This window comes from Hemiscyllium ocellatum, chromosome 12 (genome assembly GCF_020745735.1).
Source record: "Hemiscyllium ocellatum isolate sHemOce1 chromosome 12, sHemOce1.pat.X.cur, whole genome shotgun sequence".
NCBI classification, from domain to species: Eukaryota; Metazoa; Chordata; class Chondrichthyes; order Orectolobiformes; family Hemiscylliidae; genus Hemiscyllium; species Hemiscyllium ocellatum.
Window position 1 is genome coordinate 81,911,228 of NC_083412.1, and position 26,157 is coordinate 81,937,384.

The window sequence follows — 26,157 nt, forward strand, 5'->3', positions numbered from 1 at the left end:
TAAGTTACTGAAAAAAATGTAGGTTTTGAAATTGTGGAGATTGTAATCACAATATATTAATCCTTCTGAGTTTTGGAAATGTTGACAGAAGATTGAAGGATTGCAGGTGTTACAGCCCCCATTGAAAAACAGCGATAAATCTGATCAGTTAATCTAATGTCAGTGGCAGTGCATCACATGTACTTAAGTGTACAAGGTGGAAGTTTGCAAAACTCAACTACAGCAAATGGTGAGGACGGGATGAGACTAGAGCAGGATAGGAATATGATTGTCTGGTAACCTAATGTTTAACTCTTTATCTGGTCATTAGATGTAGCTCTGCCCAAGATCACTCACTTGCTAAATCTTAATGTAACCACATATTTCAAGTTCAAATACTGGTCTCTACTGTTGTCCAATTTCCACAACTAACTTCAGGCCAATTAAGGGTGAGACAAAAAGAAAATCAAGCATGTCTCAGTCCCCACCTGTCTCCTGGTTAAAGTTTTGATGTCAGTCTACGCATAATTAAATTTAGCTCTGATGTTCACAGTATGTGAATGCCCTGAAATTGCCCTTTCCTTTCACATATGGGTACAGTAACAATGTGCAATGACAAATTTGAAATCAGGCCCTCATTATCAAATTCATGTTCTGGAAATATTGAACTGTTCTCAGTGAAAGGAACTGAGAAAACAGGGCAATATGATATAAATTGTGGGATGAAACAAAATTATGGCTGTGTTTCACTTAGCATGTTTTTGAATTAATGTGCTTTAAAGCTGTTCCAACAGAATAAACAATACGCCTTGAAACAACATAGAACCAACACATGGGCATTGTCCGACCAATTAAGAAACATTCTGTAATTGATCCTCCATTGGTAGATTTAGAGTCATAGAGATGTACAGCATGGAAACAGATCCTTTTGTCCAACTCATCCATGCCTACCAGATATCCCAATCCAAATCTAGTCCCACCTGCCAACACCCGGCCCATATTCCTCCAAACCCTTCCTATTCATATATCCATCCAGATGTCTTTTAAATGTTGCAACTGTACTAGCCTCCACCACTTCCTCTGGCAGCTCATTCCATGCACATACCACCCACTGCATGAAAAGATTGCCCTTAGGTCTCTTTTATATCTTGCCCCTTTCATCCTAAACTTATGCCTTCTAGTTCTGGACTCCCCCACCCCAGGGAAAACACTTTGTCTATTTATCCTATCCATGCTCCTCATGACTTTATAAACCTCTATAAAGGTCACCCCTCAGCCTCCGACGCTCCAGGGAAAACAGCCCCAGCCTATTCAACCTCTCCCTATAAATCAAATCCTCCAACCCCAGCAACATCCTTGCAAATCTTTTCTGAACCCTTTCAAGTTTCACAACATCCTTCCGATAGGAAGGAGACCAGAATTGCACACAATATTCCAAATATGGCCTAACCGATGTCCTGTACACCCGCAACATGACCTCCCAACTCCTGTACTCAATACTCTTGACCAATAAAGGAAAGTATACCAAATGCCTTCTTCACTATCCTATCTACCTGCAACTCGACTTTCAAAGAATTATGAAGCTGCACTCCAAGGTCTCTTTGTTCAGCAACACTCCCTAGGACCTTACCATTAAGTGTACAAATCCTGCTAAGGTTTGCTTTCCCAAAATGCAGCACCTCACATTTATCTGAATTAAACTCCATCTGCCAAACGCCTTACTGAAGTTCATATAGATCACATCTACCACTGTGCCCTCATCAATTCACTTTGTTACTTCTTCAAAAAAAAACTCAATCAAGTTTGTGAGACAGGATTTCCCACGCACAAAGCCATGTTGACTATTCCTGATCAGTCCTTGCCTTTACAAATACATGTACATCCTATTCCTCAGGATTCCCTCCAACAAACTTGCCTACCACAGATGTCAAGCTCACTGGTCTATAGTTCTCTGGCTTGTCCTTACCACCTTTCTTAAATAGTGGCACCACATTAGCTAACCTCCAGTATTCCAGCACCTAACCAGTGACTATCGATGATACAAATATCTCTAGGGGCCCGGCAATGACTTCCCTAGCTTCCCACAGAGTTCTAGATTAGAATAGGGCTGGAAAAGCACAACAGATCAGGCAGCATCCGAGGAGCAGGAAAAACTCGATGTTTCGGGCAAAAGCCCTTCATCCAACAATGAGGCTGGGAGCTCCTATGTCATTGGTTCCAATGTGTACAGTGACCCCCCTGCTGGCCCCTCTCCCCCCTCGAGAACATTCAGCACCCTCAGACACCCTTGATCCTGGCACCAGGGAGGTAACACACCATTCTGATTTTTCGCTGCTGGCATCAGGAACATCCATCTGTGCCTCTGACTAGAGTGTCCCCTAACGCAATTGATCTCTTGGAACCAGATGTACCCCTTATTGCACTAGAACCATACTAGATACCAGAAACCTGGCTGTTCATGCTCCATTCCAGAGAATCCATCACCCCCTACATTTTCCAAAACAGCATATTTGTTTGAAATGGCGATAACCACAGAAGACTTCCTGCCTACCTCTCTTCGCTTTCCTAGACTTAACCCATCTATGACTGTATCTGCAACTTTTCTCCCTTCCTATAACTGCCATCCATCACACCCCCTTGCTCTTGTAAATTCCTCATTGCCTCTGTCTCTCCAACCAATCCATTTGCTCTGATAGGATTCACAACCAATGGCATTTATTGCAGATATAATCCTCAGTAACACAAACTCTCCCTAAACTCCCACATCCGACAAGAGGAGCATATCAGTCTAGTAAAGGCCATTTTTGTTTCTTTCAGTCTAGACACCCAGAAAATAGCACTCTCTTATTCCTCCACAGAACACTGTTCCATGCTAACTTAATACTTATGGCTTATATTTTGAAGTTTAATCAAGAAACATATCTCAGTAAAACATAACAAGAAAGAACCCACTCTATTCACTACTGCAGACTTACAGCAAGGGCCCAAGGCCACACTTAAAACTATTTACTTATGTTACTGTGCTGTGACCTCTCCCAAACAGGTACCTCCAAGATTAGTTGTGAATATCACTTTTTCAAATTTCCCCAGACGCACTCTGATACACAATTTCAAACAGCAAAGGCAGTAACTGCGCAGGTTCACGGCTGTATCAGTTAGCAGCGTGCGTTTCTCTCTCTCCTGCACAGACCTGACCATGTGCTGCCTTTGTCTATTTCTCTCCCTTTTAAAAATGCTGTTTTTTTTGCCTTTTTTTTCTCCAAAGTTCCAAAACAATGCAACAACATATAAAACAGTAATTGATACTCCTGGAATTCGAGGAAATCACCTCCAACAATACAAATACCTCAAATAAAAAGGAGCAGCCTGTCACAGTCAGAAATTTTTCCTGTCCTCATTTGTTAGGGGTTTACTCACATTTCACAACTAGTTTGTGGCAGGTTACAGATCACCAATTGGAGTGGAGACTATGTGGGCAGGAGCAATGGAATGGATGTACTTCAGGTCACATGGGGTAAAGTCACTAGCCACAATGGAAATCTTCACAAATCCTCATTCCTTCATCAAGAATCCAGAATCTACGTAATGGATATATTTAAGTTTCTGGCATCCACAACCATTTGACCGCACCCCACCCATCAAATCAGCAAATAAACAGTGAAATTGTTTACTGTGTTTGAATAATTACAGAAGCAGATGCATAAGTAAAATGAGCAACTTAACTTGTCTTTTAAAACAATGTAGGATTACTGGCAGTTTTATGATGCTGTGGAGAACGAAGAGATTGATCACTTTTTAAAACTGAAAGAGAAAGAGAAGTTTGACTGTAAAGTTTCAACTGTCTGCAATGAAAATTATACTGCGGAAAGCTGATACTACAGATGGTGCATTGCACAGCTGTGTTCATTTTCTGGTAAATATTTAGTCAGTTATGATAAAACAATACAATTTGAATCACAAAAATGTTGTCTCTAAACTGTATTGATGACCAGTCAGGACAACTACAACTGCCGTAATTATTGTTTTCTTTCAACAAATGAAGGTGGAAATAGGCACTTGAAGTAAATAAACTTGCAAAGTTATGGAGCTGAAATTGCTTTAATTAGATTGTTGCATAACAAGCCGGCAAACAGTAATGGCTTAAATGACCCCCGTTTGTGCCATAAATGAAACTGGATGCCAGAGCTGAAGGAAAAGATCTCTTGAAGAGTTGTAGCACTGGCAGAACCCCAAGGAACAAGTTTGAGCAGGGTTTTATTAAGAATCACACACAAGGGATTTTGTGCATCACTAGTAACTGCAGTCATTGGGCTATGGTTCTAGAGTGCTAATTGGCAATGGCTTTAACCTTTGCTGTTTCTGCTATATCCCTGTTAAGTAACATATACATACACAGCATTGTTCAGAATGGATAGTATAATATAGGAAAAGGCAATATTTATGAAGATGTGGGGGTGGACAGTGTGAGCAGAGAGAGAGAGAGAGACAGAGAGAGAGAGAGCGTGAGAGAGTGTGTGTGCGTGTGTGTGTGTGTGTGTGTGTGTGTGTGTGTTAGGCAAAGAGATAGCTGACAGTAAACCAGAGAAGGAGAACAGTTGATAATAGGACAATGAGTACTTGAAATGGGTTGGCTGTGCTGAAATCAGCCCAGTCATAACAGGACTTGGGTTAAGGGGTGGGTTAAGGACAAGGCTAAAATAATTGAACTCAATATTGAGTCCTAAACACTACAGGATTCCCAAGAGGAAAGTATGGTGCAGTTCTTCTTCTGCTGAGCCTTGCCAGAGCACTGCAGCAAGACCAAGACGGAGATATTGGCCAGGGAACAGTGTTGCGTTGAAGTGGCAGGCAACTGAAAGCTCAGGATCATTTTTGTGAACAGAAAATTCACTTAAGCAATCTGTGTTTCTTCTACCCAAATGTAGAGAGGACATGATTACAATAGGCTAGATTGAGTAAAGTACAGGTAAACACAGCTTCACCTGGAATGTGTGTCTGGAGACTTGGATAAAAAGGAGGGAGGAGGTAAACAAGCAAGTTTTACACCTTCTTATTGTGTGGGAATTTGGGGAGGTGTTGGGAGTGGAGGAGCAGTGGATCAGAGTGCTTGGGAGAGAACAGCCTCTCTAAAATGCTGACAAAGGATGATGTCCTGAGATTCTCCTGCAATTTGTTTTGCATGTTACGCACCCACTATTCTTTGTTTTATTAAAGAGAAATGGAAAACTTGCTCATTAAGACAACTGAACAATTTAGAAAAAGCAGTCACTAGGATTGCTGTCAAAAAAGGGAAAAAATATCAGTGCTCACTACATTTATGCATTAATACAACAGCAACTTTGGGTAAGGGTCAGATAGATGAGCAAGGTCAAAAATTGATGTCCAAGTCATGTCATTCTGTTGCTAGCTTTTAAAAAAGACGGTGTTGCCTGCCTCTCTATTCAACAGTTTCTGAATTGCACAGTCGATATAAACTAAACATGGAGTTAAAACCTTGTCCTTTTTTAGTCTAAGTAACCATTTAATAATGTGACGGATGTTAATTACTGCAAATAAGCCACAATGGTGCTGAAAATTAATTGCTACAACTATGGAGCCTTTGTTCAAGTTTCAGTTCTGTTTGGGTGTTGAAATATTGTGAAATTTAAACTTAATGTTTCACTTTTCTATTTTCTTTCTCCATCCCCCCCCCCCCCACACCGAATTAAATGGTTTCCTTCCCCCTTGATTTCTGTTTCCATACCTGATTTGGCATTACATTTTCTAATTAATGTACAATTTCTTTCCAGTTCTTATGCTGTTCATTTGATGCCAATCTGATTCCTTCAAAGAGAAACAGTTGCTTGCTCTGGTCACTCAGGTTCAAAGACATCCTCTTATCCTCACAGTCATTCTGAACTCTCACGTCCAGCAATTTAATAGTCAAAAATGTGAAAGAGTGCACCCAATTAATGGCAGACACTGACAAAGGCCCTCTCAACACAGATTTTTTGAACACAGATGATACCACTTTAAGAACTAGATCTATATGTTACATCTTTGGACAAATTATTACTTATGATCATCAGACCTCTGAAAACACCATATGAATGAGAAAAATGCATCTAGTTCTTACAACTGGTTATAAAATTCCAAGTTTATCATCCATATCAAGAAACGCTTGATTCACTAAAATTACAGTGCGGGTTTACTGGCATAAATCCTTAAAATGAAGATCAAACAATAGGGGATTTTACCATGTCAGAGATTGTGTCTGCACCAGGGAAGGCAGCAGGCTAAACAATCACAACTGCTCCATCATTAGATCAGTTAGCTCTTTGTCTTATAGTCATTTCATTTATATCAGAAAAAGGTCAGATTTTTTAGTTTGTTTAATTTCAAAGCTGTTAAAGCTCACTTTATGGCTCAGTAGGTGAAGGTACTTCCTCATGCAAAATTAAAAATCAGGGAAGTTCTCAGGTTTCATTCCCTCTATACATGGAGGTAGAGGAGCTCTAACACAGCAGTACTGGGCTGCTGCTTTTAGTCTCAACATCTTAGGTCAAGGAATAGAAAGATCTACAGCGTTCTTGGTTCCAAGTGCCATTCACAGACTTATTTATTTGTTTCATATTGGTTGAAGACCTGAAGGGGCACAGCTGTAATAATCTCAGTGTAAAATACACTGACAAGACTTGTACATTAGGAACTGCATTTAATAAGCCTCGGGAGAGGAGAGAATTTGTTAAAACTTACCATACTCAAAGATCACAGAGAACATGGCTTTAGCTGATGTTAAAACAATTATCACTTAGCACATAATATTATAAATGAACATTTAAGATGCTTTCAATGGAACACAACATTAAACTGGAATTGCTGTAAGAAATAGTGAATGGGGGGGCTAACTGAACGTGAATCTAAATGATCAAAATGTTCGATGTCTTCAATCTTCATTTTGTTATAATTTGCATATTGATGTAATGAGAATATTTATCTGAATTCAGGGAACAAGTCTTTCACATCAAACTAGAGGCTCATCTGCAAACATGCTGCTGTAGATCAGGATCTCTTCAGAGCTCAGAATTAAAAGTTATTAAAAAATACTGACATTTGTAATTTTTTTGTTATCCAAATACTTTTAAACACAAAGGACAAAGCTAAAAATCACACAACACCAGGTTATGGTCCAACAGGATTAGTTAGGAAGTACAAGCTTTCGGAACCCTGCTCCTTCATCAGCACAGGAACGCGATGAAGGAACAGCGCTCCGCAAGTTGTACTTCCAAATAAACCTGTTGGATTATAACCTGGTGTTGAGATTTTTAAACTTTGTCCACCTCAACCCAACACCAGCACCTCCACATCGTGGATACAGAAAGGAAATACACTAATGCCTACACCATTAAGAAATACTGCTGAGCGGAAGGGTATATGTAAAATAGTTGTAAGTTTGTCTGCAGAACTGTTTGGTTTGAATGCATACTTTTCGTCATCCTGCTAAGTAACATCATCAGAGAGACTTCCGATGAGGTGTTGTACTCCGTCCTTTATCCCACCTGGTCTGTTATGGTGGGTTGTGTCATTTCCAGTCCTGCACCACAGTGGCTCCTATACAGGATCCATTTCAACATGTCTGTTGAGCGTGTGCCAGTTTGAGAACCACCCTCTAGAAATTCCCTTGCGTGTTTTTGGTTAGCTTGTCTCAAGGTGGTTACATTATTCCAATCGAATTGATGGCCCTCCTTGACAGAGTGTATGGAGATGAGTGAGAGTTGATCATGTCAATTTACTTCCAGTTGGTGTTAGTGTATTCTGGTATCTAGTCTCCTTCTGGACTGTCCAATATAGAGTTTGTTGCAGTCACTGCATAGAATTTTGTTCTTCATGTTACAGGTATAGGGTCTTTTGTCCTTTACAGTAATTGGCATAGTGTGGCTGTAGGTTTATGTTCTACCATGATCCCGGGTGGTCATAGGAACCTTGTCATTTCCAAAAAATTCCATGCAGTGACTGCCACAAACAACATTAGACAGAGCAGAAGGAGACTGGATACCAGAATTCCCTTATACCAACTGGCAGTAAAGTGACACGACCAACTCTCACGCATCTCTATACGCTCAGACAAGGAGGGCCATCAGACTGGCATAACGTAACCATAAGCTAATCAAAGACACGCATGTGAATTCCTAGAGGCCTAGTTCTCAACCCGGAACACTATCAACAGACATGTAGAAATGGATCCTATATAGGAGTGGAGCAGGACCAGAAATGACATAATCCACCATAACAGGCTGAACATAGAACATTACAGCGCAGTACAGACCCTTTGGCCCTCGATGTTGCACTAACCTGTCATACCAATCTGAAGCCCATCTAACCTACACTATTCCATGTACGTCCATATACTTGTCCAATGACGACTGAAATGTATTTAAAGACTGGGTGAGATAAAGGGCAGAGTAATACAACACTTCATCGCAAGTCCCTCTGAGGACATTACCTGGCAGGGTGTCGAAATGTATGCATAAAAACCAACCAACTCGGCGGGCAAACCAACAATTGCATCCACATTCCAAACTACAAATATTCGCAAAACATGTTTGTAAAGCTTTGAATGATCAAATGTTTGTTGTTCGGAACAGAGCACAGCGAAGGAGGAGGGTTATTATAGCTTTTAGACATGGGAATAAAGAACATTATGGCTACATTTCAGAAGTAGCTAATAGAGCAGTATCATTTTGCTGTGAAGGTAGTTCCAGTAGTTCAAATTAGCGAGTGTTCCAGGCAAAAACCTCCCTAAAGGAGCACCATTCAGTTGAAGTGAAGATCTGATTCATTTTCCTAACTAACTTCAATGCAGTGAACTTGCAAGAGGCACAATCAGCAAACTGTTCATAATACTGTGGTTACTGCCCACCAGTGCGAGTCAAAGAAATCAAATTTAATCACTACCCACCAATACCATCTTTAAAATTAGACAAGGGGCAAGTGGTGTAGCAAATTTGTGCACTCCACCCTTCCTTTAATATAAACTAAAAAAGATAAGAACTGTCTGGTAGAATACTGGGTGAGATATTTACCTGATATCCTGAGAAAGGACAGAACAACTGTTTTTCAGGAATCTTTCTCTCCCTAAGCAGACTTCCATTCACAACTGCTACATGAGACTGATTAGTACACACACAAAACACATGAGACAAGGAGCAACCCAGATCCCTGTTTTAACATGAAAGTATCTGATGACTAGCCCTGGATCTTGGGATGGACATTTGAACACCAGCAAAAATGAGAGTCAATCAAGTCTTTCCAGGGAAGTTGTAGTTTAACCTAACTGCTTAAATACTGGTATAACACCAAAATGCTCTACTAAAATGAAATAAATCAGGTGAGGCAAGAAAAGAATACAAGGAGATTTTTTTTACAAAAATTCATTGCATCATTTACCAGTAATTACTCTCTCTCCAACATTCACAGTAACTGATTTTCAGTGAAGGGAACATTGGCAAAAAAAGGAAACAGGCAACTTGGCATATTTGCAAAAAGGAGGCTAAACTTTGCAAACATTGGCAGTTCTTATGCTGAAGATAAGCTTCGATTTAAGGCTTCAACTGGCAGCTTCAGGGAGGAAAGTTTCAGATGTTAAAGGAGCGTTTAACCAAGCCATATTGTGGGGAGTGCTTAGATCAGCTTACAAAAACCCAATTTTGCTTCTACAAAGTCCATTTGTTCAAGCATATAATCAGCTAATCATCTACGAACAGAAGGAAAAAGGTTGATTGTGAATCAATATTTGCAAGAAAAAGAGTAGATGTATCAAAGCTACTCCTTTATAGAAATCCATGTCTATTTCTGAATTGCAGATCTTCTTGGGCAATGCCAGCATTTTTTAGTGAGGTTACCACAGGTGGTGCAATGTTCAAATTCTTCCACTTATGATTTCTTCGCAAGAGCTTCAGCTTCCTAAAAGAAGAGGTGGAGGAGGAGGAGAAAAAAAAATGGTTAATTAAACACTAGTATTGATACCTTTTATTTCAATGTAGTTTCCAGTGATGCCACTTGTTAAATATATTGAAGGGCTTACTCCATAACAAGTATATTCTCCCAACAAAACAGGAATTCAAACTTATTGTAATGGACAGCAGTTCTTAATACGTGAATAACGTATTCTGATTATTTGCTGTGTGAAAACAACAACAGTAAACATTTAAAAGTTTCATATTTAATTAGATCCAAACATCCAGTCTGATCAGCGCAATGTTTGGGTCTGGGCACAATAGAAAGGAGGACATCTTTCAACCAGATCTTTCAATCCCAGTAAAAAAGGTTCCTCAGTTTTATACAGACACAATTCTACAGTCTTCAATAGATCAATTAATATAGAAACTGCTCCCATTAGAAATAACATTGACAAATGAACTTAAAAATTAAAAACTTCTTTCACATGCTATCCATTTTAACCCTTTTGTGAAGATCCAGTCAAAACACTAACTTTGCACAGTACAGGGGAATCATAAGAGCTTGTGTTGTCATTAGTCCAACAGTGATAGCCCTCACAACAGATTATTAAAATACAGCCATTAAGCAGATAGGTAGCTGAAGAACAAAGGTTACATTATTCAGTACAACACATCTGGAGTCTATGACGCTAGGAACCTTGGAAACAAAACAGAGAAAGCAAATGCATAAACCTTGGGTGAGTAGAGTGCAGGCTCAATATGCAATACAGGTGCTAACATGCTATGCAAGGCTCAATCTAATTTCACACAAAAGTTCTTCAAATGTCAAGCGATTATGAATGAAGGGAAATGGACAAGCTGATAGCCAAATAGCTATGAACATCAATTAACTCCAAAAACTCCATTCCAGCAGACTAGCCCTGCTAATAATGATGAAACTCTATGTAAATAACTCATCTACAATACAAATTCAGAAACAACCAAAACTCTTCAAATGGAGGATTCTTGGTGAGATTAGTCAATATTATGTAAAATATATACTCAGGTTGTTAGTTGTTTTACAGATAAATTGATATACCACCCACTGAGGCAAATTGTTATCTCAGATCCAAAAAGCAATGTCAACAGGCAAATCAATTATTTTTCATGCTTGGTCTGAATGCTTGAATTAAGTATATATTCTTGTTACCTTAACCCCTTACAGATGAAATCATATAGAAGCATTAACATTTTTTAAGATTCATCAACTTCATCCTCTTCCTATTCAACAAATAAAGAAAAAGGAAAAATAAACACAAGGCTAATGATTGCAGTGTCAGAGACTATACATCCTGAATAAAGATCCTTCAGCCCAACGTGCTTGCAATGGTTATCAAGCTATCGGTCTATCCTCATCCCATTTTCCAGCATTTGGCCTGTATCTTATGGTGCTTCACGCAATCATCAAAATAAGTCTTAAAATGTCTTGAGGATCCCTGTTTCTGCCCACTCATTTAGTGAGTTCCAGATACCACCACCCACTGCATGAAAACTTTTTTTTTTCCCCTCAAATTCCCCTCACAGCTCCTGCTCCTTAAAACTGCACCCTCCCAAGTATTGATTTGTCTACTATGGAGGAAAGTTCCTCCCTATCTATGCCCCTCAATTTTGTACACATCAATCCCCCCCCCCCCCCCCCCCAAGTGTCCTCAGCTCGGAGGAAAACAATCCCAGTCTATCTAATCTCTCTTCATAGTTAAATCACTCCATCGCAAAGTTAAAAATCACACAACACCAGATTATAGTCCAACAGGTTTATTTTGAAGCACTAGCTTCCGAGCGGTGCCCCTCCAGATCACTCCAGCACAGATAGTATGGTGATCACAATGACACACAGTATTCCAGCCACAGCCAATTAATTATAACCTCCTTGCTCTTGTATTCAATGTGCTGACAAACAAAGGTTACCCAATATGCCTGTTAAGCACCTTTCCTACCTGTCCTTATGCTTTCAAGGACGTATAGATATGCACACCAAAGTCCCTCTGATTCTCTCCAATTCCTAGGGTCCCACCATTCTTAATGTATTTTCTTGCCTCAAAAAAATGCACCACCTCACACTTTTCAGGATTAAATTCCATCTGCCATTGTTCAGTCCATCTGGATCAGACCATCTATATCATCCTGTAGTCTCAAGGCTTGCCTCCTAGCTATTTACCTCGCCATCCATTTAAGTGCCATCATGAAATTAGTGGAATGTAAAGCAATAGCAACGAGCACATAGTCACCATTTAAACTAAGCATCTTAAAACACAAACAACCAAGATTATGAAAATAGTTAGATAACCTTTTTGAAATTTCTATTTGTTATAATTGGAGGAGTTTATACAAGTACCTCAGTCACTGGCTGTTCTTCATCCTCCTCCTAAACACATTTCAGTGATAGTTGTGAAGAGCGAGAAAGAAAATGGAAGAGGAAGAAAGAAAGAGGGACACATGACTTAATTTTAAAAAAAAACAAAAGTGCATAACAGAATCAAAGAAGACTTCAGAAAATAAAGGAGGCAAGGAATCAATGGATAAAACTGCAGCAAAAGGAAATAATGGATATGGATAGGGATAGAATAGTCCAGTATTCTCTTTCGGAACAGACTGATGCCACAAACATCTAGTTCTAATTTTACTCCCCCAAAAACACATTCAATCTTTCATGTTGCAAACAAGGAAAGGTAGGGCACAGGTGAACATTCAAGTGTTTGACTGTTCAAATTTCTTCTTTCACAAACTGAATGGTTTGTTGACTATGACTCACACTTTGAAGAGTATTATTCAGGAATACTTAAAAGTTTAGACATGCAATTAACTCATTAAGTTTGCAAGCTGATTATATGAAAAAAAATAACATACTCAAGGGCAGACAACTCCTAGTTATTCCAGAACTGTAAAGTCAAAGTATCGTAGTATATTTAAAACACTTTTCGTGATAGGCTGGTGGCTAGGGCAGGTGTGCAAGCTTCATTATTGCAATAGAATAATTCTAGAAGCATTACTTGTATTCTTCAGTTTTAATACCTTTTCGTTTTCAGTTTTCTCTAGACTGAGCAATCAGGACATGGAAATTTATGATTTTTCTCTAGACAGATGAAGATTACTGGATGCCAAGTCTAGCACCACAGCTGCCAAATGATTAAGATCAACTGGATATAAAACCTTAATCCTTGCTAGTCTTTGTGAAGTAGGATTTAAATCTATGTTGTTAAGCAATCATCAGGGAAGCTTAAAGTTTAATTTTAATCCCATTCATTCTCCTCTGAAGGATAATTATACATACTAGACTCTAACATTTTCAAGGAATGTTCCTTTGGTAAACAATGACATGACTTTACACATTATGCATGTAGTCACTGAGCATATCAATCCAGATGTTCATTATTGATAAGGAAAAAAAATCCAGCAATAACATTTTTCCAACCACTACGAAGTCAAAAGAGTGTATGGTTATTTTAAGAGAGAAGTGCCTTTTCTAAGCTGAGAAGTTGTGACAGCACATGTGTCTGTGACTAGCTGACAGGTAGAGAGCATGCTGAGAATTGATAATATGTAACAATCAGCTTGGAATTGTGTTTTGATGTTAAGGCAACCGTTTTTGAATTTAACCAATTGATTTAAATAATGCTCAGGATACCAAAAGTCAATTAAATTTGAATTTGATTTTGATTGGTCCAACATTGTCAATACAATGACAGGGTGAAAACAGGGCTTTTTGAAAATTAGTCAGAGCAACAGCCATCGAACACTAAAGGCCTCTCAAAGAAATCTCTCAGAAGGCACCAAAAGGTACCTTTTCCAATAAAAGCAGTAAAAAAATTAAGACAATGGTCCAAGGAGAAAACAGCAGAATTGGAAGGACAGAAGGAAGCAACAGACTCAGAAGACCAGAAGGAAGACAGTATAACAGACTAAGTTTGACAGATTAAGTTAACTTTATGTTTAATAACTGAGATATTGGAGCAGCATTTTAATAGAGTTGGGGTCAGATAGTGATTAGTTAAGAAAAAGGAGGCTTGGGTTTGTTAATAGTTTTTGTTTAGTCTTCACTGTTAGCATTAAGTTGTTTTTTTTATTTAGACAGTGGAAATTGGGAGTTTTCTTTCACTCACAATTGTAGCAGATTACAAGGCGTAGAGAGCTTTTCTGGAGTATTAGTTTAATTAGCAGAGGGTAACACTTCCAAGCCAAAAATAAAGTATGCTCTTCTCCTTCATGCATTTTCAGAGTGTTGAAATGAAGACTCCTGCAGTGAATATTCCAACTTAGTCTTTTAGAATGACTCAATGTTTTCTTGATGCAATCAAAAACCCAGGGTTCATCACCTACTATCTGATTCCTGATTTAACTCGAATTATAACCGATTTCTATCAAATGTAGCAACAGCCAATGCCATGAGGCCCAGTTCTTCAAACAGAATTCTCAAGTAAAACTCATCACAAGCATTAATGCTAATCATTAAGGTAACGGCTTACATGAGTATTATCAAAAGTATATTTCAAAGAGAATCCATGGAACAATGCCATTGTCAGATTATTGATTCAAAACGCTTTTTCCCTCAAATAAGTAGAAGAAACATGTGTGTACGTGATATTACCCCATAAAAGCAACAAATTGCTCATAATTCTAGATGTTGTTATCTGGCAACAGTATATTCTGATTCAAAAGAATTAATAATTGTTCAATAACATATCTGCCATGACGATGAGATGGAAACACAACAAAAGATGATGTTTAGTATGAGGTGATGAAAACTGATGACCCATGTAACAGATTATCTACCTCAGTAACAGGTTGCTCTTCTTCATCCTAAACAAGGAAATTATAGACAAGGGGCTAAGTAATTGTAGTTAACAAAAAGTGAAAGATTTTGATCAGTCAGAGTGAGATAAAGACAAAGACGTGTAATGAATCTAAACCAATGATGCACCTTCAATAAATTTGCATCTGAAAGGTGATTTTTATAAAACGTCAAAACCAGGGCATGCAGGAAAACTGGAATTATTGTAAAAAAAAATTCTATGATTTAGTTTCTAAACCACCAATAATTTTTAGATGCCCATAGAATCTATTGTTCGAACCTCTGTAACTGGCTCCGCTTCCTCCTTGCCCGAGTAAAATTATAAATAAGAACACATGGTAGGTATGTGTAAAAGGACACAGCCACTCAAAAGTCATTCCAACACACGTCATGACTTTGCATTGGCTCCATTTTAGTATTTTTTTCCCCCCTTAGTCATGAAGCCATTTCTATGTTAACCACATGTGTTCAGAAAAGAAGCTCAAGACAAAATTTTGTACTTAAAAAGAGACAAGTTGGCTTTGGAGAGGAATTCATGCAGCAGAAGTGGAGAATGAGAGAACAATATGTCACTTTGATTCTAAAATATGAAACCAGAGAGGAAGTTGAAGTGTCATACAGTCATAGAGATGTACAGCATGAAAACATAGCCTTTGGTCCAACTCGTCCACTCTGACCAGATATCCGAACATAATCTAGTTCCATTTGTCAGCACTTGACACATATCCCTCTTAATCCTTCCTATTCATATACCCATCCAGATGCCTTTTAAAGGCTGTAATTGGACCAGCTTCCACCACTTCCTTCGGCAGCTCATTCCATACACGCAGCACCTTCTGTGAGAAAACATTGCTCTTTGTGTCCCTTTTAATCGTACCCCTCTCACCCTATGCCTATGCCCTCTAGTTCTGGACTCCCCCCACCACAGGAAAAAGACCTTCTCTATTTACCCTATCCATGCCCCTCATGATTTTACAAACCTCTAGAACGTCACCCTCAGCCTCTGACATTCCAGGGAAAACAGCCCCAGCCTATTCAGCCTCTCCCTATGGCTCAAATTCTACAACCCCGGTAACATCCATGTAATTCTTTTCTGAACTCTTTCAAGTTTCACAACATCCTTCCAATAGGAAGGAGACCAGAATTGTGTGCAATATTCCAACAGTGGCCTAACCAATGTCCTGTACAGCCACAACATGACCTACCTACTCCTGTACTCAATACTCTGACCAATAAAGGAAAGCATACCAAACACCTTCACTATTCTATTTACCTTTGACTCTACTTTCAAGGAATTATCAACCTGCACTCCAAGGTCTCTTTGTTCATTAACACTTCTCAGCACCTTACCATTAAGTGTAAAGTCCTGCTCTGATTTGCTTTTCCAAAATGTAGCACCTCGCATTTATCAGAATTAAACTCCATCTGCCACTCCTCAGCTCACTGGCCCAGCTGATCAAGATCCCGCTGTTCATTACACCTCCAATTTTGGTGTCATCTGCAAACTTACTAACTATCCCTTCTAAGTTCACATCCAAATCATTTGTATAAATGACAAGTAGTAGTGGACCCAGCACCAATCCTTGTGGCACTCCACTGGTCACAGGCCTCCAGTCTGAGAAACAACCCTCCACCACCCTCCTCTGTCTTCTACCTTCAAGCTAGTTCTGTATCCAAATGGATAGTTCTCCCTATATTCCATAAGATCTAACCTTGCTCACCAGTCTCCCACGGGGAACCTTGTCAAAAGCCCTATTGAAATCCACATAGATCAGATCCACAGCTCTGCCCTCCGTCAATCCTCTTTGTTACTCCTTCAAAAAATTCAGTCAAGTTAGTGAGACATGATTTCCCACACACAAAGCCATGTTTACTATTCCTCATACATGTAAATTTTGTCCCTCAGGATTCCCTCCAACAACTTGACCACCATCGATGTCAGGCTCACCGGTTTATAGTTCCCTGGCTTTTCCTTACCAGCTTTCTTAAACAGTGGTACTATGTTAACCTACCTCCAGTCTTCTGGCACCTCACCTATGACTATCAATGATACAAATATCTCAGCAAGAGGCCCAGTAATCACTTCCCTAGCTTCCCAGACTGTCTTGGGTACACACGATCAGGTCCTGGGGATTTATCCACTTTTCTGCATTTCAAGACATCCTCCTCTGTAATATGACATTTTGCAAGATGTCACCATTTATTTCCCCATATTCTATATCTTCCATGTCCTTCTCCACAGTAAACACAGACGCAAAATACTTGTTTATTATTTTTCCCCATCTCCTGCGGCTTCACACAAAGGCTGCCTTTCTGATCTTTGAGGAGCCCTATTCTCTCCCTAGTTACCCTTTTGTCCTTAATCTGTTTATAAAAACCTTTTGGATTCTCCTTAACCCTATTTGCCAAAGCTATCTCATGTCTCCTTTTTGCCCTCCTCATTCTAAGTATACTTCTGTCTTTATACTCTAAGGATTCACTCAATCTATCCTATGTTTAGAAAGTGAAAATCACCCCCCTCTTATATTTTCCTTTCATAACATGTATAATCACATGCACATGTAGACACATTCTTCATTCCTTTCACAAAATCTTGAGGAAAACAAAACATGACTGGTCCAACCTCTGTTTCTGGCTCTTTCTCTTCCTTTGCCTGGCAGAGTCATGAAAACAAAAGATGAGATCGGAAAAGAGTAAGGATCAACAAACATCTGCATACATATACAGTTAAAATCATTACTTCAAAAACTCAATTTTTATTCTAAACAGTTAGGGTTTTTCTACTGAATGAAAAACAACTCATTTCTTGTGACACTGCTCACAGCTATTTTGGAGTCAAGAGACAAAGGAGAGCCAGTGAACAAGGTCAATTTGGATTTTAAGATGGCCTTTGACATGGTGCCACACAAGAGGCTGCTAAATAAAATAAGGGCCCATGGGGGAGTTAGGGGTAAGGTACTGACACAGAAGAGTAATTGACTGGCAGAAGGCAGAGAGTAGGGATAAAGGGATCTTTTTCAGGATGGCTGCTGGTAACTAGGAGTTCTGCAGGGGTCAATGTTGTGACAACTATTCATGTTATACATTAATAATCTGCATGAAGAAGGACTTGTTGCTAAGTTTGCAGATGGCACAAGGATAGTTGGAGGCAAGTGGGGAGGCTGCAAAAGTATTTGGACATGCTAGAAGTGTGGATAAAGAAGGGGCAGACAGAACACAATGCCATGAAGTATGAGGTTATGCAATCTGGTAGGAAGTAATATGTATTTTCTAAACAAAAGTCTGAAACACAGAGGAACATAGGAGTCCTGGGTTAGGATTCTCTTAAGGTTAAGTTACAGGTTTAGTTAGGAATCAGGAAAGCAAATGCAATGTTACCATTCATTTCAAGAGGCCTAGAATACAAGAACAGATATACCACTGAGGCTGTGAAAAGCTCTGGACAGACTGCATTTGGAATATTGAGCGCAATTTTGAGCCCCGTATCTAAGGAAGGATGCACCCCCAGAACGGGTTTACAAGAATGGTTCTGGGGATGAAGGGCTTGTCATACGAGGAGCAGCTGAGAATTCTGGGTTTGTATTCAATGGAGTTTAGAAGGATGAGTTTAGAAGGATCTGAGTGAAACTTACAGAATATTGAGAGGCCGGGATAGAGTACATGTGGAGATACTTCAAATAGTAAGAGGGGACAGGGCCCAAGGGCACAGCCTCAGGGTGATGGGAAGACCCTTCAGAACTGACACGGAGGAATTCTTTCAGCCAGAGTGTGGTTAATCTGTGGAATTCACTGCCATAGAAGTACACATCATCGAGTTTATTTAAGACAGAGATAGATAGGTTCTTGATTAGTAAGAGGATCAATAGTTATGGCAATGAGGTATGAAAATGTGTTTTCTAACTCTAGTCATGATCAAATGGTGGAACAGACTCAAATGGTCTGGATGGCCCACTTCTGCTCCTGTAACTTAATGGTCTTTAACATGCCAACAATAACTAGATGCTAACCTGACCTATTTCTGCAAAGCTCTTTCTCATGTATTCTCTGTGGAGATACTGTTGAAGCATTGGACCTATTACCTGATATTCCCTCTTGACAGTTAAAATGCTTTCTTAAAGCCGACCTTTTCAAAAAATCTTTGTGGTCAGTCTCCTTACTATTCTCCAATCCCTCTATACCACCGAAGCCAAACGCCAACTCGAGGACACTCTTCCTACCACCCCCTTGACCATGACCCCACCCCCCCATCACCAAACCATCTCCCAGACCATACGGAACCTCATCACCTCAGGAGATCTCCCACCCACAGCTTCTAACCTCATAGTCCGGGATCCCCGCACTGCCCGGTTCTACCTCCTTCCCAAGATCCACAAGCCTGGCCACCCTAGCCGACCCATTGTCTCAGCATGCTCCTCACCCCACTGAACTCATTTCTATCTACCTCGACACTGCCCTATCCCCTCTAGTCCAGGAACTCCCCACACATGTTTGAGACACCACCCACGCCCTCCACCCCCTCCAAGACTTTCGTTTCTCTGGCCCCCAACGCCTCATCTTCACCATGGATATCCAATCCCTCAACACTTCCATCCGCCTTGACCAGGGCCTCCAAGCCCTCCGTTTGTTCCTCTCCCAAGGTCCCCAACAGCACCCTTCCACCGACACTCTCATCCGTTTGGCCGAAATGGTCCTCACCCTTAACATTTTTTCCTTTGAATCCTCCCACTTCCTCCAAACCAAAGGGGTAGCCATGGGAACACGTTTAGGCCCCAGCTATGCCTGTCTCTCGGTTGTCTACGTAGAACAGTCGATCTTCCGTAATTACACCGGCACCACACCCCACCTCTTCCTCCACTACATTGATGACTGCATTGACGCAACCTCGTGCTCCCACAAGGAGGTTGAGCAATTCATCAACTTCACCAACACATTCCACCCTGACCTTAAATTTACCTGGAGAAAGTGAGGACTGCAGATGCTGGAGATCAGAGCTGAAAATGTGTTGCTGGAAAAGCGCAGCAGGTCAGGCAGCATCGAAGGAACAGGAGATTCGACATTTCGGGCATTCCTGAAGAAGGGCTTATGCCCGAAACGTTGAACCTCCTGTTCCTTCGATGCTGCCTGACCTGCTGCGCTTTTCCAGCAACACATTTTCAGCTTAAATTTACCTGGACCATCTCTGACACCTCCCTCCCCTTCCTGGACCTCTCCATCTCCATTAATGACGACCGACTTGACACCGACATTTTTTTTTTACAAACCCACCGACTCCCACAGTTACCTGGATTACACCTCTTCCCACCCTACCTCTTGCAAAAATGCCATCCCGTATTCCCAATTCCTCCGCCTCCGCCGTATCTGCTCCTAGGAGGACCAGTTCCACCCCCTTCTTTAGAGACAATTTCCCTTCCCACATGGTTAAAGATGCCGTCCAATGCATCTCGTCCACATCCCGCACCCCTGCCCTCAGACCCCACCCCTCCAACCGTAACAAGGACAGGATGCCCCAGTGCTCACTTTCTACCCTACCAACCTTCGCATAAACCAAATCATCCGCCGACATTTCCGCCACCTCCAAAAAGACCCCACCACCAGGGATATATTTCCCTCCCCACCTCTCTCTGCCTTCCGCAAAGATCGCTCCCTCCGTGACTACCTGGTCAGGTCTACGCTCCCCAACAACCCACCCTCCCATCCTGGCACCTTCCCCTGCCACCGCAGGAATTGCAAAACCTGCGCCCACACCTCCTCCCTCACCTCCATCCAAGGCCCTAAAGGAGCCTTCCACATCCACCAAAGTTTTACCTGCACATCCACTAATATCATTTATTGTATCCGTTGCTCCCGATGCGGTCTCCTCTACATTGGGGAGACTGGACGCCTCCTAGCACAGCGCTTTAGGGAACATCTCCGGGACACCTGCACCAATTAACCACACCGCCCCGTGGCCCAATATTTCAACTCCCCCTCCCACTCAGCCAAGGACATGGAGGTCCTGGGCCTCCTGCACCGCCGCTCCCTCATCACCAGACGCCTGGAGGAAGAACGCCTCGGAACACTTCAACCCCAGGGCATCAATGTGGATTTCAACAGTTTCCTCATTTCCCCTTCCCCCACCTCACCCTCGTTCCAAATCTCCAGCTCAGCACTGTCCCCATGACTTGTCCTACCTACCTATCTTCTTTTCCACCTATCACCTTCATCCCCTCCCCCACTCACCTATTGTATTCTATGCTACTTTCTTCCCACCCCCACCCTCCTCTAGCTTATCTCTCCACCCTTCAGGCTCTCTGCCTGTATTCCTGATGAAGGGCTTTTGCCCGAAACGTCGATTTTACTGCTTCTCGGATGCTGCCTGAACTGCTGTGCTCTTCCAGCACCACTGATCCAGAATCTGGTTTCCAGCATCTGCAGTCATTATTTTTACCTATTCAACTAAAGCCTAATGTTCATAAATTTTTTCAAACTTGTCTGTCTGTAGAGCACTTGTAAATCTTTTGCTATATAAAAGTTTTGTTTCACAAATAGTGTGAACTGCTTGTACTGCATTAAGTACCACTTTTCTCCCCCACATTTATCTTCAGGACTAGTCTCCTTTATAGAAACTGAAATGGACAAAAGCATGAAACTAAAAAGGAAAACATGCATATTTAATTACAAATTCAATGAAAAGACACTTCAACACATCCTAGGCATTGAGAAGAATAGTATTTGTTAAATAGAAAGATGGAAATGAGATGAACACTCAAAAGATTAACATGTTAGATAATGGATAAGGCACTATCTGTATGTCCAAATGAAATTCAATCCACAACACCTGAAAAAGGTAAAGAGTTAATAGAAGTACTCTGTGAATAAATGCAAGATGACAGACAGAGCAAGCCTTAGCTACAATGAAATCCTACACACAGTCCACCACTATAGCACTGTGATTGGAAATACTCAAGCTATAATCTTGCATTAAACATGAATTTGGTTATGAATGAGCACTCAGGTATTTTTACTGGATAGAGATATTCCTTCATATTTTCACATGGACATGCTATGTTCCAACCAGGTTGTTTCTGGAGGATTACAAGAAGCAAAACAGGGAGCAATAATTCACTATAATGAATGGTGCTTCACTATGTTAAATCTGGGTCTGAAAGAGGAAAGCCACAAAAATGACTAATTGTTAACACTTCATTTATCTATGAAGCAAGGAAGTAGATCGGTTGCATTATAATAATTATCACTGTACAATAAAACTGGGAATATTCACAAGTTATCCAGGCATTTGGGGTAATTAGGATCATTCTTTTAGATTAGATTACTTACAGTGTGGAAACAGGCCCTTCGGCCCAACAAGTCCACACCGATTTGCCGAAGCGCAATCCACCCAGACCCATTCCCCTCCATTTACCCCTTCACCTAACACTACGGGCAATTTAGCATGGCCAATTCACCTAACCTGCACATTTTTGGACTGTGGGAGAAAACCGGAGCACCCGGAGGAAACCCACGCAGACACGGGAAGAATGTGCAAACTCCACACAGACAGTCGCCTGAGGCAGGAATTGAACCCGTGTCTCTGGCGCTGTGAGGCAGCAGTGCTAACCACAGTGCCACCATGCTGCCCAAAAAATACTAACTGCAAACTGAGTTTATCAAAACCATCAAACTGACAATGTCAATGCAATGACCTAAGAATTTTTTCACTACCCAAAACAGGGTATTATGGGAAGCCTTTTTAGTATGCAAGGAATCTTCTTGGGGAGCTTGGCAAGATCAATAGTTACCAATAAATCAGGTTTGAAATTCTCGATGCAATGCAACGTCAAAATAATTATCCACAGGTACAACGTACCTTAACTACTATTTTCAGGTGACCAAGTTCATAATTAGACATAGGACAATATTATAAAACAATCGCCAATGTCCCCTCTTATATACTCTACCTCAACTTTAAAATTAAAGAGCAATTTTCATGCTTCTTTCCCAATCCTTTGTGAAATGCCCAAATTGATCAAGCTATCTAGAATTAAAAAGATTGCTGAATTGAACATTAGATGGTTATTAAATGACATTTGCATTATTAGTTTGCCTTGTGAATTGAATTGATTTAAGGTAGGAATTAGCATTGAGAATGAAATGGTTAAGCCACTAAAATGGGAAAAAAAATGGACCATTTACAAGTTTGAAAGATTATCTTACTGTCTCTTCTGATTCAATTGTTTGATGAACAGATTCCTCATGTTTGTCAGCTTCATTCTCACCAATGTTTTCCTGCACATGCCAATATCAATATTCAAAAGGAAAGCAATGTACACAATATAAAATCTACCAGATTCCAAAAGTTCAAATGGAACACAAACACTGTAGAAACTGCAATTTTAAAACAAAGTGGTTTAAGCAAGCAATCTCTGTGGAAAGAACAAACATGCTGATACTTGAAAAGTTAGGAATTCCCAATTTCAAAAACAAAGAGACAAAACAAAAAAGGATAAAAAAATACTCAGAATATAAGTGCACATAAAGTAGTTAAGTGAGAAATAGTGATGACTAAATGGCAGATATTAGCATTATGTCTTTCCTTGATATAACGTACAAGAAAATCTCAACCTATTACTCTATCCTCTCAGTCTGTTACTTCTTTCCCTCAAAAAGACAATAAAAATCATGCAAGTAGAGTTAGTTTGCAAATCAGCCCAGAGCTTACCAAATACCCAAACAGGCTACAGGAGCTAAGTAGTCTACATTTGCTCTGTGTATGATATGGGTCGTGTGAGATGTGAGCACAAGAAGTCAACACATATGTTCATTTTTGCTGATGCACTTCAGTGCTCCACCATTTTAATTTTTTATTTTTAGAAAGCAAGTTGACAAGATATTAAATGCAAAAAGAATTAATAGTTAAGAATGGTTATTAGTCAATTTTATCAAATGATTACACAGGAAGTTAAATTTAACAGAATGAGGTGTGTGTGTGCGCGTGTGTGTGTGTGTGTGTGTGTGTGTGTGTGTGTGTGTGTGTGTGTGTGTGTGTGTGTGTGTATTTATTTATTTTTAATATCAATTGAAAGTCAAATGTAAGTGATAGAAATGGTATAATATAACATCAAAAATCAAGGCTTCAGTAAATGTTATGGTCCACATTTAGCATGTTATATCAAAGGTCTGCAAAACAAAGTCAAACTAAAAAGGCAGTTATGAAGCATCTAAGTATTTAAGTAAAATTTGATAATCCTTCAATCATTTGCTCCATCTCCCAAGGAGTTTCATCTCTGTCACTATCAATTAAATGTTAAGATGTACTATTATTTTGACAAAACATATGCTTTAAACCTCTTCACATCAAAATAGCAAATTTGAATTTTTAGGTTAACTTCACATTGAACCATTACTGTGCTTGCACAAAACAACCACTGCATCTCCACACACCATTACCGAAAAGAGGTGGAAAAACTTAAACAAGAAAGCACACAAAACATACGCCACACATGATAAAAGCAACATAAGCAAATGCATAATTACATTTATATCTGGTGATTGCTCAAAATGATTATGCAACATTTCAATATTTTCTTCAGGCTGATCTTCTGCAGCTATAAGCAAATGCTGCTCATTACCCTACCAAAAGTGAAAAATCAAGTTGAAGGAAAGGATCATGCAAAGATGTTGCGTACAAGGCAAGTTTTAGATACAGAAAGAACATTGTTGACAAGCAATATTCTTTTCAGTTAACTAAGCTTAAAGGTTAGAGACATAAAATTGAATCCAGCATTCTAGTTTTTAATCAATACATGCGATTGGAGTTATTAAAACTGTGTTCAAAATGTTGGTGGTAATAATGTTAAAGATTATGATTATCACAACTTATTTCACATTTCTTTTGTGGCATAATGATTTGGTTAAAGCTATTTTTCTTCCCAACTTGAAATGCATATACGTCCTTATTTCTCTAGCATTTTGTTATCCAAAATTAGATTTGGAGATTGCATTGAAATTACAACATGGAAGGAGCCCAATGGCTCAATTTGCTGGTGTTCATACTCATCTTCAGAGTAATAGCCTTAATTCTTCTGGTGTGGCTTCACAGCCATATCCATAAGTTTGGGTTCAAGACAGTCCGGTAGATGGCAAAGTCAAGAACTGTTACCAGTCTTGGACTTCATTAAAACATTAAGACTCAACACTACAATACATGGTATTCACAGATACGCAGCTCTAATCTTACTGTTTACATTATAGAAAGACAATTCCATGAAGCTACCACCTCATGCTAATTGGTCCATCCTTGATGCTACTTGAAACTGATTTCTGACATCCACATGGCAAGACTTCAGGCTCCTATCTAGTCCTCTGTGTTTTTCAGTGTCTCTCACTTCTTCAGCTGTAATACTGTGTCCAGTGACCAGATCTTTACTATTGCAAAGTTGTTCCAGGGGCCTAAAGCCCTGGCGCAACACTAATTCTTTATGGTACTGTTTCCAAATACCCCCATTACCCATCTCCACACCTATCCACTGAACCCGTTCCTTTGCCCACCTATTTGTCCACAGCTTCAAACTAGTATGTTAAAAAAAACAGTTTTAATGCTCTTTCCCATATCTTCTACACTTAATCTCTTAGCTCACATGCACATTCCCATTAATTCACGAGTTGAAGCAGTAGATTTCTATCTATTCTACTCCTGCATCAACTTACTTGTTGATAGAAATATGGAATCTTCGAGCTCAGAAGCACTTAGTATATTGTGTATCTGTCATTCTTTTGACAGGACCATCCAATTACTCACTCACTCATTCTTCCCCCATAGATTTGCATGATTTCCAATTTAAGTTTACACCCAATGCTCTTCTGAATGTTATGACTAAACTTGCTTCCAATATGTTTTTATGCACATTCCAGATTATAAATTGCTATGAAAATAAAATTCCCATTTCTCCAATGGTTTATAATTTGCCAACTATCTTATCCTCTCGTTAGCACCCACTGACACTGGAAACAATTTCTCGTTCAGGAGTTTGAACAGCTCCATTAGATTATCCATTCAGCTTCTATGTTCCAAGTATAACCTCAGCTTTTCCATTCTCTCCACGTAACTGGAGTCCCATATCCTGGCATAACTTCACTGCAGTCTCTGCAAGTTTTTGACAGGTTTCTGAAAATTATTGGACATGCCAGCTTAGACCCAATGATTTATAACAAGGGTGGACATAATTTCCTTTCTTTTGTACCCTCTTTTTATAATACAAGATCAGTGACCAGCTCTTAACTCAAATATCTCATACATTTTTAATGTTGCTATATCAACTTGCTCAGTCACCCTCAAAGATTGGTGTATTGGTCTCAATGTTCCTATAAACCCTTTAACTTATGCACTTAATTAATATCCTCTCCAGATACCTCCAACAATCCCTTCCATTCCTC

At 39.9% G+C, this 26,157-nt stretch overlaps 2 protein-coding genes across 3 annotated transcripts in view; one reads left to right on the top strand and one right to left on the bottom strand.

Moving 5' to 3' along the window:
- The window catches only part of LOC132820619 (SH3 domain-binding glutamic acid-rich-like protein 3), a 64,215-nt gene extending 60,363 nt beyond the window's left edge, over window positions 1-3,852 (top strand). Inside the window, exon 3 of the mRNA XM_060832821.1 lies at window positions 3,724-3,852. Coding sequence (XP_060688804.1) covers window positions 3,724-3,852 — 129 coding nt within the window. The remainder of the gene's footprint in view (window positions 1-3,723) is intronic.
- A 5,505-nt stretch (window positions 3,853-9,357) lies between these two features.
- Window positions 9,358-26,157, bottom strand: part of sh3bgr (SH3 domain binding glutamate-rich protein) — a 55,929-nt gene continuing 39,129 nt past the window's right edge. Inside the window, exons 5-11 of one of the 2 annotated variants that reach the window (XM_060833779.1) lie at window positions 24,259-24,354; window positions 22,939-23,010; window positions 17,369-17,398; window positions 14,727-14,753; window positions 12,292-12,321; window positions 11,107-11,177; window positions 9,358-9,921 (exon numbers count right to left, since the gene is read on the bottom strand). In XM_060833779.1, the coding sequence (XP_060689762.1) occupies window positions 11,151-11,177; window positions 12,292-12,321; window positions 14,727-14,753; window positions 17,369-17,398; window positions 22,939-23,010; window positions 24,259-24,354 (282 nt within the window). In that variant the 3' untranslated portion in view covers window positions 9,358-9,921; window positions 11,107-11,150. The remainder of the gene's footprint in view (window positions 9,922-11,106; window positions 11,178-12,291; window positions 12,322-14,726; window positions 14,754-17,368; window positions 17,399-22,938; window positions 23,011-24,258; window positions 24,355-26,157) is intronic. The other variant, XM_060833780.1, reaches the window with a different exon arrangement.